At 45.4% G+C, this 18,068-nt stretch overlaps 1 protein-coding gene and 1 long non-coding RNA gene across 11 annotated transcripts in view; one reads left to right on the top strand and one right to left on the bottom strand.

The window, feature by feature from the left end:
* Positions 1–18,068, bottom strand: part of PLEKHG5 (pleckstrin homology and RhoGEF domain containing G5) — a 533,554-nt gene that overhangs the window by 161,786 nt on the left and 353,700 nt on the right. For all 9 annotated transcript variants that reach the window (XM_068240431.1, XM_068240432.1, XM_068240434.1 and 6 more), the window contains one exon: positions 650–752. In XM_068240431.1, the coding sequence (XP_068096532.1) occupies positions 650–752 (103 nt within the window). The remainder of the gene's footprint in view (positions 1–649; positions 753–18,068) is intronic.
* The window catches only part of LOC137521323 (uncharacterized), a 90,766-nt gene that overhangs the window by 6,907 nt on the left and 65,791 nt on the right, over positions 1–18,068 (top strand). The window contains exon 2 of one of the 2 annotated variants that reach the window (XR_011022096.1): positions 664–963. The exons of the other annotated variant lie outside the window; for it this stretch is intronic. This is a non-coding gene — a long non-coding RNA (uncharacterized lncRNA). The remainder of the gene's footprint in view (positions 1–663; positions 964–18,068) is intronic. 2 annotated transcript variants of the gene reach the window in all.

Below are 18,068 nucleotides of genomic sequence, written 5' to 3'. Positions count from 1 at the left end.
TATTCACAGTTGCTGCATAATATGTTGGCGCTTTATAAATACAATAAATAAATGAATAAATAAACTAATTAGGCAGTTTGATTTCCCTACCCAAACACAGAATTAATTTTTTCAGCAACTATTCATGGAATAAAGACTTCATTGCGTGCCGAGTGAGCAAGAGTTCAAGTCCACTTTCAGAACAGTCAGCTTCATGCATATTCATTCATGAAAAAAATTATGCATATTCGAGTACAGTATATAAAAGAACTTAACGCCATCTAGTGGCTAAAACCTTTAAAACCAAACAATGAAAAATTTTACAAAGTCCCTAAAAGTAAAAATTAAAATAAATACAGTACAAAATATGTGATACAATGACACAATCCAGAAAACCAGCAAATAGGAGTTCAATACACACCAAATATACAGTATATAAGAATAATTTTAAACCAGGGCTGGTTCCGCATTTGCTAATACATAATCGCCGAGTGAGCTTAGAAGCTAAGACGGCTCAGATAATATTGTGTAGACTAGCGCCACCCTAGAAATACTTTTTTTAAATATATATCCTGTGTGTAGGTTTCACTTTTTTTTTCTTGAAATGCCTGGCTGCTGTGATCCTGAATCAGGCTTTCCACTGCATCAACACAAATAGCAGATAACCTACCCTTTTCCATCCAGCAACTCTTCCTCATCCTCCTCAACATCTGATGCTGGGCTGGTCCGAGGAGGACATGATCGAGTGGACACGTTACGGGCCAGGATGGAACCTGAAAAAGAGAAAGAAAGAAATCAAGATAAAATAAGCAGCACTGGAGTCCCAGGTTTGAGTTGCAGGAAGAACACTGTCCAAATGAAGTTTAGATTGTGTTTGCATGGGTTTGGTCTAGGCACCAGATCTCAAAAACATTCTACTAAACGGCTCTCCCAAAACATGGACCTAGGCAATGATAGCAAGTGACATGTTCTTCTGAAATACAGGTAGTGAACTAGTAGGTGTACTCTATAAAGCACTGTGAAAAATGTGTCATATGTGATTAATATTAATAATAATGCAAACATATTTTGCATAAACATTCAAAGAACAACTCTAGCCAAAATATTTTATTGTTAGCGCTATAGTCAGCATACATAAAACAATAAATACAACAAAGCAGTGAGATTTGGCACTAGATGATTTGGCACTGCAGTAATTTATGCAGGCACATTGTTAGGGCTACTCTTTCCTGTCTCATCTCCCTATCCAGTGTGGCGTGCACACCCCGCCTCCATTCCTCAAGTACCTGCTGAAGGCTTCCCTTGTGCCTGGCTGTCACTCACCCCAAGCCAGCCCCACCTCCATCCCTCACGTGCCTGCAGTAAGAATAGCTGTGGCCCTGGGGGAGGCAGAGCTAGAACCCGGAAGGCAACACCGTGGAATTGGGCAGCATGGAAGGAAGGGCAGAGAGTACACCACCCACCACGACTGCCACACTGGAGCTTATTAAGTGTTGTGTTTCTCCCTTACCAGTTCCTCCCACCCACTACCCCACGCCACAAGTTTTGCCCATCCAACCAACCCCACCAGTGTTTGCCACCCACCCCAACATCCACGACCCCGGATACATGGAGGGGTAGTGAAAAGTAATGACAAAACGGATCCCCCTCTACACAGGCATCTTTTGACACAGAAACGCATCCGTTTTCTGTGTCCCAGGGGATGGGGCTGCCATGCTGGAGGGGGTAGCAGGCAGGAAGGGGGCAGCAATGGGGAAGGAGGTCGCCCCCTATCACCTGGGTTCCCCCTTCCCCGCTCCCCCTACAGCCAGTTTCATTCATTAAAGTATTCAAATGTAAGCCAAGAGGCGAGCAGGGAACTTACTTCCTTGTGTTCCACTGCTTGCCATCACTTCCTTCAATGCCACCCAATGAACTAGAGAGGGCAGCATTGCAGGAAGGGACAGCGAGCGGTGGAACACAAGGAAGTAAGTTCCCCGCTCATCACTTGGCTTACATTTGAATACTTTAATGATTTCATCAATGAAACTGGCTGGAGGGGGAGCAAGGAAGGGGGGACCCACGTGAGGAGGGGACGATACCCCTCCCCGACGCTGCCCCGCTATCCCCCTTCCTGCCTGCTAAGCCCTCCAACATGGCAGCCCCCACCACATCCAGGGCTGGGGACGTTTCCACGGACTGGAAATTTCCACGCAAAAAAAGCCATTTCTCTCAAAATGGAAAGAGAAAAAAAAATTGTTTACAAAAACAGGCCCATTTTAAATGGATCTGATCTGCAGTGGAAAAGTGTGGACCTAGCCTAATTATTATATGTGTCAAAGAGCCCTTTGAAGTAAAATTGTTACATTACAGTTGCATATGCCCATGTCATGGCTACGCCCATTTTTCCGGGACCCACGTTATGGCCATGCCCATTTCTTGGCACCCACATTATGACCACACCCATTTTTTTTGCATGTCACACTCTACTTTTGTCCTTGGTGCCCTGGATCTTTTAGGATCCTAGCAACACCCCTGAATTTCTGTTCCTTGCACTTGGTCTTAAAACAAAAGGAAAGTTCAGTGTGTTGAGGGAAGGCTAGAGATATAGGAGTTTGGATGTTTTGGGAAGTCAGAGTTAGACTAGGATTCATGGTTTAATTAAAACCTCAGGTTTACGGGTTAACTTGCCTTTGAAAGGAGACAGACGTGGGATTTCTACAACTTACTTTGGGATAATGCAGTCATCCTGAAGTTCTGCACCCATATTACCACAGCATCCCATAATGCTGCTAGTACCAAATGTACCAAACTAAAAAATACAGGAATTTCAGTTGCATGACGTATCCAAAGATAATCGCATCGTCTGTTAACAACTCCATGGCACTAAATGAGTCTATCTCTGGCCCCTAATAAAGAATTTTTCTCTCAGGTCCACTAAGACAAGTAACACATAAATAGTTGTAAGACTGTTGACATACAAGAGATGAGTTCTGTCACTATTTTAAGAGAACTGCAGTTCTCTTTTTCTATTAACAGTGTTGCTACAGACATAGCATGGCTGGCCAGGAAAAGACCATTTGTTCTATAAATAAAGGTCAGAAGTGCCATTCTCATTCAGACCATACAAAATCAACATCCCAGATGATTCTAAAATTAGAGCCATACAGCCTCGCAAGAACGTCTGGACGTCAAAGGACAATAAACATCTTAAATCTTCACATAAATCCTCGGTAAAAGCACAGATTGTGCAATACTTTTGAACTGCTTCCAAAGAAATCTCACATATCTGCCCTCAAAGTGTAACGGATTTTAGTTGTAAATGTGCCAGCGATGGAGATCTGGCACTGAGTAAGTGCCAAGTGCTGATGGTGGAGACACACCTTGTAGCTATACAGATTCATCTACTGCTGGGCATAGAACTCCCATACTTGCTCATTCACAAACCCTCAAATCATTATTAAAGCAGAATTCCAGAGTCTAGTTTTAAATACAGTATGGTTTACTTTAGAGAGGCTATAGCCTTTTATAAAAACAATGCAGCAGTAATTTCATAAAAGAAAAGAAAAGGTACCCGATTATACACCCTACCTCCCGTGCATTTTCCTGCCTGGGTGTGGTGAAAACCCCTCCCACTATGCTGAATCTGCTCAGCACAATCTGTATATGAATGAGTTCACCCCTGGGCGAGTTCAGTTATTGAAGCTGAGACTTCCTGTACAGGAAGCAGCAGCCAAAGTTCCAATGACTTACTTTTTTAATGAATTTTGAAGGTGCTTGTTAAGGCTCTGATTTTAATGCTTATATTGGCTTATATTGTGAGTATAGGCACTTCAAATTACCTGTATTTGGCCACAAATTAATATTCCATCACCAACATCAAATTCTGATCAAACTATCCCTGGTTTTGTCCGATCAATGTGCGCGCCAGTGAATGATCGTGGAGAAGAGGGGGGAGGGGGGGAGATGCAAGACAGGGTTGAAGAAAGCTAGAAGCAGCAGTGGTAAAATCAATAGTGGGTTAGATTTCTACTATTTATGCTGAAAGCTTGTCTAATATCTACAGGTGCAAAGTGGTAGACCAGGCAAACAATCAATACCTGCAAGATCTAACAAAAGTTGTACAACGTAAGCTTAGCATTAAGACTGCCTGCATTTCAGGATTCCTGGTGGATGCAAATTCTAAATATTCATGGTAGAGAAGGTACTGGAAATGTAATTTGAAGGTACCGTATATTCCGGCGTATAAGACAACTGGGTGTATAAGACGACCCCCCAACTTTTCTAGTTAAAATATAGAGTTTGGGATATACTCGCCGTATAAGACTGCCCCTCTTCCAACGCACACAAAATAAAATCATATACTGGTGCTATGTATGAACAGATACTGGTGCTGTACTGTATGTGGGACCCAGTATATAACAGTATATAGGCGATTGACTGGTTGGATTGGTCAGCTCTCCCTAAGTGGATTGGTCAGCTCTACCCGTCTCCAAGCGGATTGGTCACCTCTCCTTGTCTACCGGTTTATCAGAGCGGTATGGAAAAATAGATTGCGCTATGCCCATAAAACATGCCTCTTTCACCCTTCTGGCCCACCCTTGTATCCTATTTATGTCCTTCTCTGCCCCTCAGATCTGGCACATGTGCGCCTGCACGCTTCACTACAGTCCTCAGCAGCGAGATCTAAGAGTCGGTAACAGGATAGGGCGTATCACTCGGCATCTGGCGTATAAGACGACTTTTCAGAAGATTTTCAAGGGTTAAAAAGTAGTCTTATATACCAAAATATACAGTAAGTCTTATTATGTAAAACCCTTCCCAATCACATGCCAGACAATGCAGCTGCACCCTCCCCTTAATGGGGAGGGTGCAGCTGCATTGGGGGAGAAGATGGCTAAACGGTTGGAGGAGATTTTAAACTAGGATCTGGGGGGAGGCGGGAGGGTAAAGTCTCAATATGTAGACAAGATAAGGTAAAAAGACAGTGGGAGCCTAACATTATGGGAGGTGGAGAGGGGGGTGGGGACAAAGTAAAGAGTAAGGAGGTTGGTAAAACTTCAAGTAGCCCATTTCTTGTAACACAAATTTCAAAATGTGGTGGAAAAAGTATAAAGTGCATGGTAACCAATGCTAGGAGCTTTGCAAATAAAATTGACAAATTAGAGTTCATTCTGATTGACAAAGGCTATGACATTGTGGGAATAACAGAGACATGGATGGATGAAAGCCATGACTGGATAGAAAATTTAGAGGGATACAATATGTTTAGGAAAGATAGAACAGGGAAAAAAGGTGGAGGTGTTTGTCTCTTTGTTAAGAACTCTTTTACAGCTGTCCTGAACGATAAGATGGATGAAGATTGTGAAGATGTGGAGTCCGTTTGGGTAAATATTCATGGTGGAAATAAAGGTTGCTAATTGCTTATTGGGGTATGCTACAGGCCACCACATATTCATGAAGCTGCAGAACTGCAATTACTACAGCAGATTGAAAAATCTGCAAGTAAAAATGAGGTCATAGTTATGGGTGACTTCTACTTTCCAGACATTGACTGGAGTATTGAGGCTACCCATTCTGGTAAAGCAGCAGATTTCTGACAACACTACAGGACAGTTATCTGACTCAAATGGTAACGGAACCAATTAGCGGGAATGCGTTACTGGATTTGATCATTTCAAATAGACCAGATAATGTATCAAATGTGCAGGTTCAAGAACATTTGGGAAATAGTGATCACAACATGATAACGCTTGATCTAGTGACTGATAGGCCGAGGGGCAGCGGGACAACTAAAACTAAAAAAGCAAAGTTCAATCAACTCAGGCAGGCACTAAGTTTTGGTGAACTGGGATAATGTACTACAAGGGAAGGAAATGGCAAGCTTAAAACTTATTCTCAATCAATATTGTAATATATATATCCCATATGGAAACAAAACATCTAGGAATAAAAAAAGGGCTCTATGGATGAATAGAAAGGTTAGAGATAAAATGAAGGGAAAAAATAATGCCTATTAGATCCTAAAACAGGAGGGGACCGAGGCTGCATTAAGCAATTATAAGGAGTGCAATAAAAGTTGTAAAAATAAATTATGGCCCATACTCACGGGCTACAATTCTCGCCGCAACACACGTGCCACGCGAGCGCGCACCCCGAACCGTTGCTGCTGTCGCCAGGCGATTGGCGCGGTCAATCGCCCGGCGACAGTGCCGCCGCAACTCCATCGCAACTGTCGCTAGTCCACGTGAGTATGCGGACTAGCGACAGCAATCAGCAGGGAATACCCTGAGCTTCCGGCAGGGGTAGGAACTTCAGCGACAGCTTCCTTCGCGTCAGTTGCCAGGTCCCTCCGCCGTGTGTATGCGGAGGGACCTGGCGACGAGCTGTCGCCGGCCTGTCGCACACACGCTCCCGTGTGCTAGCGACAGGCCAGTAATGTTGCCCGTGAGTATGGGGCATTAGGCTGGCAAAGATTGAAGCTGAAAATCAGATCTCTAGGGATATCAAATCTAACCCAAAGAAGTTTTACAAGTACATCAATGCTAAAAAAAGAAAGGTTGACTGTATTGGACTCCTAAAGGATGAGGGTGGAACTCAATGGTGGATGATCAAGGTAAGGCAGAGTTATTAAATGCTTTCTTTGCTTCTGTCTTCACAAGGGAAACATCACTGTTGCAAATTACAGATGCAGAGGAGTCTCAATCTTCCAATTGTAATATTAAATACTTAACGCAGGAAGAAGTGAAGGCAAGACTAAATAAATAAAAAATAGACAAGGCACCTGGCCCAGATGGCATGCATTCTCCGGTTCTAAGGCAATTAAGTTCAGTTATAGATAAAACCCCTTTATCTTATCTTTTGTGACTCTCTTTCAAATGGCAGAGTCCCAGTAGATTGGCGTACAACCCACATTTTCCCATTATTTAAGAAGGGCAAAAAAATCAGATCCAGGAAATTATAGACCAGTAAGCTTAACATCAGTTGTATGCAAACTATTTGAGGGGTTACTAAGAGATACTATACATGACTTCATAGAAGAAAATAATCTTATTTCTCAGCATCAACATGGGTTTACTAAAGAAAGGTCCTGTTTGACTAACATGCTCAGCTTTTATGAGGTAGTGAATGCTAATGTGGATATTGGGAATGCTGTAGATGTGATATACTTGGACTTTGCAAAGGCCTTCGACACTGTTCCCCACAAAAGTCTGGTGCAAAAGTTGAGGATGCAAGGACTGGGGAAGAATGTGTGCATGGATAGGGAACTGGCTGATGGACAGAAAAAGAGTTGTGGTCAATGGATCATACTCAAAATGGGTGACTGTTAGCAGTGGGGTCCCACAGGGGTCTGTACTGGGTCCAGTGCTCTTCATTTTATTTGTTAATGACCTAGTAGATGAAGTAGAAAGCAATGTTGCTATTTTTGCAGATGATACAAAATTGTACAGAATCATCAACTCTCAGGAAGATAATAACATGTTGCAACAGGATCTGAATAGGATGGCTATATGGGCACATAAATGGCAGATGAAATTCAATGTAGAAAAATGTAAAGTCATGCATTTTGGTCGTACCAATGGTCTAGCACCATACAAAATAAATGGGATACAGTTGGGGACATCAAACTTGGAGAAGGACTTAGGAGTACTTATCGACAACAAGTCAAATAATCGTACTCAATGCCAAGCTGCTGCAGCTAAAGCTAATAAAATTTGGGGATGCATTAAAAGGAAAATAAAAACTTGAGATGCTAGCATAATATTGCCCCTGTTTAACTCTCTAGTAAGGCCACATCTGGAATATGGAATGCAGTTCTGGGCACCACATTACAGGAAAGATATTGCAGTTTTAGAGCAGGTGCAGAGACAAGCAACTAAATTGATACGAGGGATGGAAGGTTTCACTTACCAAGAAAGGTTAGATAAAGTGGGTTTATTTAGTCTAGAGCAGGGGTCGGGAACCTATGGCTCGCGAGCCATATATGGCTCTTTTCATGCCTGCGTATGGCTCTCTGGCTCGCTAAAAGACGGGTGACAGAGCGGCCAGAGAGCCTGTGTTTAGTAATCTGCCCCGCTGTAATCTGCGCCGCCGCCCCGCCCCCCTCCTCCATGCCGGTAATCTGCGCCGCCGCCCCGCCCCCCTCCTCCATGCCGGGTGTTTGTAATTGCGCTGATGCTGGCGCTGCCTGTGTGATGTCACACGTTACGTGTGACACATCGGCGCAGCCGGCGGGAACTGAGGCAGCTTGGCGGGGGGAGGAGCCGACCCCACGACGTGCGACCCGGAGGCAGCCGCACCCATAGGTACTGCTCCGGAGCGCACAAGCCAGCAGCAGCCGTCGCCGCCGCCGCAGGAGCCGCCGCAGTCACTCCAGGACAGGTCCAGGAGGTCACTCCAGTCTGGTAAATTCATTTGTGGGGAAATCGTCTGCCAATGAGATAGGATAGGCATTTGTGGGGAAATCGTCTGCCAATGAGATTGCATTTGTAGGGAAATTGTCTGCCAATGAGATTGCATTTGTGGGGAAATAGTCTGCCAATTGAGATTGCATTTGTGGGGAAAGCGTCTGCCAATGAGATTGCATTTGTGGGGAAATCGTCTGCCAATGAGATTGCACTTGTGGGGAAATTGTCTGCTAATGAGATTGTACTTGTGGGGAAATCGTCTGCCAATGAGATTGCACTTGTGGGGAAATTGTCTGCCAATGAGATTGCATTTGTGGGGAAATCGTCTGCCAATGAGATTGCATCTGCCAATGAAATTGCATTTGTGGGGAAATAGTTTGCCAATGAGATTGCATTTGTGGGGAAATTGTCTGTCAATGAGATTGCACTTGTGGGGAAATCATCTGCCAATGAGATTGCACTTGTGGGGAAATTGTCTGCCAATGAGATTGCATTTGTGGGGAAATCGTCTGCCAATGAGATTGCACTTGTGGGGAAATCGTCTGCCAATGAGATTGCACTTGTGGGGAAAACGTCTGCCAATGAGATTGCACTTGTGGGGAAATAGTCTGCCAATGAGATTGCACTTGTGGGGAAATTGTCTGCCAATGAGATTGCATTTGTGGGGAAATTGTCTGCCAATGAGATTGCATTTGTGGGGAAATTGTCTGCCAATGAGATTGCACTTGTGGGGAAAACGTCTGCCAATGAGATTGCACTTGTGGGGAAAACGTCTGCCAATGAGATTGCACTTGTGGGGAAAACGTCTGCCAATGAGATTGCACTTGTGGGGAAAACGTCTGCCAATGAGATTGCACTTGTGGGGAAATAGTCTGCCAATGAGATTGCACTTGTGGGGAAATTGTCTGCCAATGAGATTGCATTTGTGGGGAAATTGTCTGCCAATGAGATTGCATTTGTGGGGAAATTGTCTGCCAATGAGATTGCACTTGTGGGGAAAACGTCTGCCAATGAGATTGCACTTGTGGGGAAAACGTCTGCCAATGAGATTGCACTTGTGGGGAAAACGTCTGCCAATGAGATTGCACTTGTGGGGAAAACGTCTGCCAATGAGATTGCACTTGTGGGGAAATAGTCTGCCAATGAGATTGCATTTGTGGGGAAATTGTCTGCCAATGAGATTGCATTTGTGGGGAAATCGTCTGCCAATGAGATTGCATTTTGTGGCCAGCCGGCCCTCCACCATGTGGACTATTGTGCACCTCATCTGTCCACCCACCAAGCAATATCACCTGCCCACCCAGCACCTTGACCTACCTCTCCGCACCCTGACCTGCCGCTCCCATTATTTACTGGTGAATGCTGGCCAGTGTACGATTATTTTATGGTGAAATGCTCCCCACTTTACGATTAATTTCTGGTGAAACATTGCTGCATTAGAATTACTTTATGGCGAACCGCTGCCCCATTATGATTATTTGGCACCTATGGGGGAGCCCCATCCACATTTTCGCAGGGGGGGCCCAGTGATTTCTAGTTTCGCCCCTGTCCCCTGACCGGCCTTCCCAACCCACCACCCCTAGCCATCTCCCCCTGCCCAGGAGTTCACAACCTAATCCTAACCATTAGCAACTGCATAACAACGTTATTAAAGAATGCAGACACTTATTGTACTTTAAAAAGTGTTTGTTTTGCATAAAATGTACACATTACCTTGTATTTAGTTTTAAACATATTGTATGGCTCTCACAGAATTTCATTTTAAAATATGTCGTGTTTATGGCTCTCTCGGCCAAAAAGGTTCCCTACCCCTGGTCTAGAGCAAAGACGCCTTAGAGGGGATCTAATTAACATGTATAAATACATCAGAGGGCAATATAAAAGCTTGGCGGATGAGCTTTTTGTCCATAGGCCTTTACAAAGGACTAGAGGACATGATCAGCGTATGGAGGAAAAATGTTTTAGCCATTTATTTAGGAAAGGGTTCTTTACAGTAAAAGTGATTAAGATGTGGAATGCATTGCCACAGGAAGTAGTTATGGCAAATTCTATATCTGCATTTAAAGATGGCTCAGATGCTTTCTTTGCGTTGAAAGACATTCATGGCTACAATTACTAGGTAATGCCCCGTAATGTTGATCCAGGGATTTTATCTGATTGCCACCTGGAGTCGGGAAGGAATTTTTTCCCTTTTGGGGGTAATTGGACCATGCCTTGTAAGGGTTTTTCGCCTTCCTCTGGATCAATAGGGATATGTGAGGGAGCAGGCTGGTGCTGTACTTTGTCCTCTGGTTGCACTCGATGGACGAATGTCTTTTTTCAACCCAATTAACTATGTAACTATGTCTGACATATGCATTGTCCAGCATAGGTTCAATGTTGCACAAAGTCTGATAAAGTAAAAATGGCTGCACCTACAGAGCGCCCTTGCCAGAAAAAATCCAGCACAGCCTCAGCCTCTTTAAATCAAACTGTTCGTAATCGCCACTGGCCCCCATCTACTGCTGCTGCTATGTCTTGGAGTTCAGATATTACATGGATGCATTTGGGATTGTCCTTATAAATGATTGTCCTTATAAATGATGTTGCCGGATCTAGTCCGACACAGGGTCACCCTATGTGGATGAAAGTGTGACACTTTAATCCCCTCTGGCACCAAGCTTTGCCACGTAATTATGTGGGGGTAGGCCTGGATCTACATTACAGGAGCCTATAGCCACAGATGTCCTGGAACTGTAAACTTCTCCCTCCAGGAACCCACAAACCCCTGTTAAACCGCATCACAAGTGTGCTGGCTGACCCAGCTGTCACTTCTACCTTACCCATCATAGGTAGATACAGGTGCCCCTTCACACTGAAGGTACCTCTGACTACCTAATGCTAAGTAGCTAGTGGTGCCCCAACTGAAGGGGGATCTTGTCAGTGGAATGCAGAGAGCCAGGTGACTAAACTCTGGACTCAGCATAGAGAAGGAGGGAGGCACTAGGGTAGGGGAGTGAGCCCCCTCCATCATCAAGCACCTGTAGGCACGTTCCTACAGTGCATTATGGCAAATCTAGCCCTGCGTGTAACAAAAAAACTACTGTATAAATGGTTATCCAAAACAAGTCTTAGCATATATATGTATGGCAAATCTTTAATTATGAGTATATGTAATAAGCACACTTTTAGGCTGTGTGTACGCAGTGATATCAGACACACTCCCTGTTGCAAATACTGTTCTTTTCAGTGTAACAGGAGGGTACAGGTCTAAAGCATAACAGCACTCTGCAGTCATGTTCTGAATCGAGTAGGCAGAAGCTGTAACAGAAACCTCTTAAACGCCTCCCGTATCAACTGGGAGTATGATTATTTGATTTGAAGGCAAGAAGAATTTTTTTCATTTTTAATGCTATTTCTACATGATTTTAAAAAAGGAGAAACTTTGCCAAATCAACCTGCCACTCCATTCTGGCAGGTTTAAGAGATTATATCAGTTCAGGAGAGGAGCTTGAAGAGGATGGACGCTGGATGCAGTATCTCTTTATTCAGCACACAAATAATTGCAAGTACAATTGAGATTCTAGCAAGATGACAGAAGACCTCTAGCAACACAGAATAATCATCAGATCACAAGGGGAAGTTAAGAAGTACTGTAAAAATACATATCAACTTACGGAAGAAAAGTTGATATATATTCAGTTTACATTGAGCATGTGTTGGGAACAATTAAAGCAAGACTATAAAAGTGTACCTGAAGTACAATAAAAATTCTAAAAATAGATAATCACCTCATGAGTAGTAAGCCTGTGGATAGTCCAGAAGATTCCCTGATCCCCCTCGAACCCTCTTTCCAGTGACTGGTCCCTTGGATTACATCCTACAATGGCTTGTCAAATATGCTCTTATGGCCATACGAGGCATGCGTGAATACTGTACGCACAGTGGGCCATATGCAATTAACATTTTCTGAGTTTTCTCTTAGGAGATAATTTTTCATCTTTGATTTAAAATAACTTTCCAGCATTTTTCAACTAAAAAGCACCAAAGAGTAGGTGAAATAGTACTATCAAAATGATTTTGAGTATTTTCTTGCTTGCTAATGGGTTAAAAGGCATTTTATTGACAAGTTTAAAAATATCACCTAGGAGAAAACTCATGTGAAAAAGTGAATTGCATATGGGCCGTGAGTAGAAAGAAACCACTCGGGCATGTCTTTTTCTTTCAAGCATGAGTGGCTTCGATCAAGGGCGTAGGGCCCGTGGTCGCAGCGGTCACCTTGGCGACCGGGCCCGGCTCCTGATGAGGCGGGGGAGGGGCCCGGGGGGCCCATCTCCGTTTGGAGGGCCATGCGCCCGTTCGCGCTGGTAGGAGGGAGCCGCAGCCGCGGGGAGGGCAGCCCGACCTCTTCCTCCCTTCCTCTCCCCGGGCCCCCCCCCCCTCAGATGCAGAGTAAGCGGCTAACGGAAGCGCTATAGGCAGAACTCACCTCCCTGCGTTCCACTCGCCGCTGATCTCCTCTCTGGCTGGCTCTGCATAGATGTTGTTACACACGCAGCTTCCGGCTAAACAGGAAGCTGCGTGTGTAAGCATCTATGCAGAGCCAGCCAGAGAGGAGATCAGCGGCGATTGGAACCAGGGAAGGAGGTGAGTTCTGCCTATAGCGCTTCCGTTAGCCGCTTACTCTGCATCTGAGGGGGGGCCCCGGGGAGAGGAAGGGAGGGAGAGGTCGGGCTGCCCTCCCCGCGGCTGCGGGCCCCCCCCCTCCATTATGGGGACGGGCAGCTACCTAATCTATCCTGGGGGGCACCTACCTAATCTAACCTAATCCTGGGGGGCACCTACCTAATCTAACCTATACTGGGGGGCACCTACCTAATCTATCCTGGGGGGCAGCTACCTAATCTATTCTGGGGGGCAGCTACCTAATCTAACCTAATCCTGGGGGGCAGCTACCTAATCTATCCTGGGGGGCACCTACCTAATCTAACCTATACTGGGGGGCACCTACCTAATCTATCCTGGGGGGCAGCTACCTAATCTAACCTATACTGGGGGGCACCTACCTAATCTATCCTGGGGGCAGCTACCTAATCTATCCTGGGGGGCACCTACCTAATCTAACCTAATCCTGGGGGGCAGCTACCTAATCTAACCTATACTGGGGGGCACCTACCTAATCTATCCTGGGGGCAGCTACCTAATCTATCCTGGGGGGCACCTACCTAATCTAACCTAATCCTGGGGGGCAGCTACCTAATCTAACCTATACTGGGGGGCACCTACCTAATCTATCCTGGGGGGCAGCTACCTAATCTATTCTGGGGGGCAGCTACCTAATCTAACCTATACTGGGAGGCACCTACCTAATCTATCCTGGGGGCAGCTACCTAATCTATCCTGGGGGGCAGCTACCTAATCTAACCTAATCCTGGGGGGCAGCTACCTAATCTATCCTGGGGGGCAGCTACCTAATCTATCCTGGGGGGCACCTACCTATTCTAACCTAATCCTGGGGGGCAGCTATCTAATCTATCCTGGGGGGCAGCTACCTAATCTATCCTGAGGGGAAGCTACCTAATCTATCCTGGGGGGCAGCTACCTCATCTAACCTATACTGGGGGGCACCTACCTAATCTATCCTGGGGGCAGCTACCTAATCTATCCTGGGGGGCAGCTACCTAATCTAACCTATACTGGGGGGCAGCTACCTAATCTAACCTATACTAGGGGGCACCGACCTAATCTAATTTATACTGAGGGCACCTACCTATCTAACCTATACTGGGGGCACTTACTTATCTAACCTGTATTGGGGGCACCTAGCTAGCCTATACAGGTGGCAACTAAACTGGCTACCTATATTGGAGGCACCTACCTAACTAACCTATACTGGGGGCACCTACCTATCTAACCTACGCTGGGGGCAACTATTCTGGCTACCTATATTAGAGGCACCCACCTAGCTAACCTGTACTGGGGGCACCTATCTATCTAACTTATACCGGCGGCGCCTGCCTATCTCACCTATACCGGGGGCAACTATACTGGCTTACCTATGCCTGACTACCTATACTGGGGGTACCTATAGCTGGCTATAGGGATTTTGATATGTGTGTGCATCCGTCGGGTGTTGTCGGGGGAGGGGGGGGCTGTTGTTGCCGGGGGGGGGCCCACATCCAGATTCCGCATCGGGGCCCAGAGGTTTGTAGCTACGCCACTGGCTTTGATCTACTGGGCATGTGCGGACCATACTCAATCAAACCCAGTACAGATGCGCTCAAACACAGCCAAGAAGAAGTATAGATTCTCAGGGAGCAGCGGTGGGCTTGAGGAGGATCTGGGAACCTTCTGGACCACTCAGAGACTTCCCACTACCCAGGTAAATATCAAAATCTTACCACCCCCTCCGGTCACAGGTTTGCTTTAACCCTCCCCTGGCAGTTTGATTCTTTCCTCATTTTAAGTCTAAAAGCAGTACATTTTTTTACCATTAGTTTTTAGACCTTAAAAGCAAGAAAAAAAATCATACCGTCAGAGAGCCTAGAGCAGCCCCTGCAATTACTCTCCTCCCTGGGATCCAGAGCTGCAATTCTCCCTCCGACCTCCGGATGGCGTTGTAACCCTATAGTGAGATCGCCGGCTGTCGTCATGATGACAGACGGTGATCTCACCAGAGGGATCCAGAGCCTTCAAGGACCAACAGGAGAATTGCTGCCAGCGTCTATATCTAGAGGGCAGTTACAAAGCCCACTGCACACTATGCTGACGCTGTGCATTAACCTCCCGGCGGATGGCACGAGTCAGGCTTGGGGTTACCACACTGAGCTGCGGTTTTCTGCGCTGAGCCTTATTCAGGATTACTGCTAAGAAGGTTAAAACATTCTGGGGCGAAACATGCTGCCCAGTAGGGATGTTCAATGAGATGCAAATTATTCCAAGTTGATGCAAGATTATGGACCAATAAAATTCTGCCATGGTGGAATGTGATTGGTCCATTTTAGAGCTGCATAAATTTGCATACATTTATTTGCATAATCTAGCATGAACTCACTAAATCTCATTGACTATCCCTGTCAAAATTCTGTTTTGAAGTCATAGGTCATGGATCCTGCAATTGGAAAGTACCCCAAAACTCACAGTTAATCGAACTATTGTGAAGTGTTCTTCTATGAGCCCCAATTTAAATTTTATCAAAACCTTTGGAACCTATGGAAAGAACTGAAACATGCAATCTGTAAAATGAGGCACTGGGCAAACTACCTACTGACAGGTGCACAATTCTCAAAGGGAGCTATGGAAATTACATGTTTGCAGTGATCTAAAGGGTGTGCAGTGTTTCCACAAAAATAATCCCTACCCCGAAAATAAGCCCTAGCAGCTACTGGCACTGCTGAAGCTGGTCACCCACTCTGCTCCTCTACTCTGAGACCATCTACCAATACCAGTGAACTGCAGTTGGGGCATCCCAAGCACAATCAATCAGTGCAGGGTTAAAGCACCACTTCATAGAAATATAAGACATCCCTGAAAATAAGCCCTGGCCTAGCACATCTTTGGAGCAAAAATTAATATAAGACACTGTCTTATTTTCTGGGAAACGTGGTATATAGTGTTCAGGGTCCTACCATTTCTGTCTAAGTTTGAAATATTTTGTTAAATCAAAGTTAGAATTTAGTTAAATACAACACAAACAATGGTTGGTGTTAATAACTTTTGTCAGCTTTAAAGAGAGTCTGTATATAAAAAAAGAAAACCTCCCCTGGGGGGTACTTACCTTGGGAGGGGGAAGCCTCTAGGTCCCGATGAGGCTTTCCCCTCCCCTGTAGCTGGAGGCAATCCAGCGCCTGCTCCCCCGAAGGCTCCCGCAATCCTCCGCTGACAAGCCTGACAAGGGATGATTTATTTACCTCTCTGGTATCCAGCGCAGGCGCAATATCGGCTCTTCCTTCGGGCTGGGCAGAAATAGCCGAGCCCGATCGTATCCGCTCTACTGCGCAGGCGCAAAAGGACTTGCGTCTGCGCAGTAGAGTGGATCGATCGGGTTCCGCTATTTCCGCCTTACCCGAATTAAAATCCGCTAGTACGCCTGCGCTGGATCGCGAAGTGGTAAATATTTACATAGCCGCACTTCGGGGGACTCGGCATTTAACGGAGGGACACTGGAGGATGGGGGAAGCCTCGTTAGGATCCAGAGGCTTCCCCCGCCCAAGGTAAGTATCCCCCAGAGGGGTACTGTTTTATTACAGGATTTCTTTAAGTTATTTTAGAGTGTGGGTTCTTTTTTCATGCAAGGATCTCAACCAATTTGTGCACGTTTACATTAAAATTCCACCAACAGAGGTTGCACAGGAAAAGTGGTCTGATAAAAGTCAGGACCAGACACCAAATGTGATATGAAAAAAAGAAAATAACATTTCTGCTGGTTTTCATTAAGGATTTGTTCCCACTACTGCAGAGAATGTTCTCTGCTCATTGCTAAGTGGGAGCCATTCACACTTATCACTCTGCAATGGATCCGCAGGATCTGTTGCAGTTAGCAGACCGCACTTCTGTGCAGTCCGTGATAATCCCAGGCCACACGGATGCATTCCCCCATATAGCCTATGGGGAAGTGCATCAGCCCCAGGCTACAGCCGAGTCACAGCAGTCCGTTAGGATGTACATTACACTGCAGCAGCCAGAAGGAGCATATACAGTGGCTTGCAAAAGTATTCGGCCCCCTTTAAGTTTTCAACATTTTGTCACATTACTGCCACAAACATGATTTAATTTTATTGGAATTCCACTTGAAAGACCAATACAAAGTGGTGTACACGTGAGAAGTGGAACGAAAATCATACATGATTCCAAACATTTTATTACAAATCAATAACTGCAAAGTGGGGTGTGCGTAATTATTCAGCCCCCTGAGACAATACTTTGTAGAACCACCTTTTGCTGCAATTACAGCTGCCAGTCTTTTAGGGTATGTCTCTACCAGCTTTGCACATCTAGAGACTGAAATCCTTGCCCATTCTTCTTTGCAAAACAGCTCCAGCTCAGTCAGATTAGATGGACAGCGTTTGTGAACAGCAGTTTCAGATCTAGCCACAGATTCTCGATTGGATTTAGATCTGGACTTTGATTGGGCCATTCTAACACATGGATATGTTTTGTTTTAAACCATTCCATTGTTGCCTTGGCTTTATGCTTAGAGTTGTTGTCCTGCTGGAAGGTGAACCTCCACCCCAGTCTCAAGTCTTTTGCAGACTTCAAGAGGTTTTCTTCCAAGATTGCCCTGCATTTGGCTCCATCCATCTTTCTATCAACTTTGACCAGCTTCTCTGTCCCTGCTGAAGAGAAGCAATCCCAGAGCATGATGCTGCCACCACCATATTTGACAGTTGGGATGGTGTGTTCTGAGTGATGTGCAGTGTTAGTTTTCTGCCACACATAGGGCTTGATTCACAAAGCGGTGCTAACTGTTAGCACACATGTGAAAACCCCCTTAGCACGTCTAAATGAGCTTTTCGCGCGCAAAACCTTATGCGCGTAAAACCTTACGCACGTACTGCACAGAGCGCAGGGCGCTCCGCGCGAAGTGCCCATTAAAGCCTATGGGACTTAGCATGCGCATAGGACTTTGCGCGCGTAAAACTTTGCGTGTGATCTGATTGAGAAATTCGGTGCTAACCTACTTAGCACCCTGGTTAGAACATCTAAAGACTTTAGACGTGCTAA

The sequence above is a fragment of the Hyperolius riggenbachi genome, chromosome 6 (genome assembly GCF_040937935.1).
Source record: "Hyperolius riggenbachi isolate aHypRig1 chromosome 6, aHypRig1.pri, whole genome shotgun sequence".
In the NCBI taxonomy this organism is placed as follows: domain Eukaryota; kingdom Metazoa; phylum Chordata; class Amphibia; order Anura; family Hyperoliidae; genus Hyperolius; species Hyperolius riggenbachi.
Note: the sequence above shows the minus strand (reverse complement) of the source record. Positions and strands in the feature narration are given on the sequence as shown.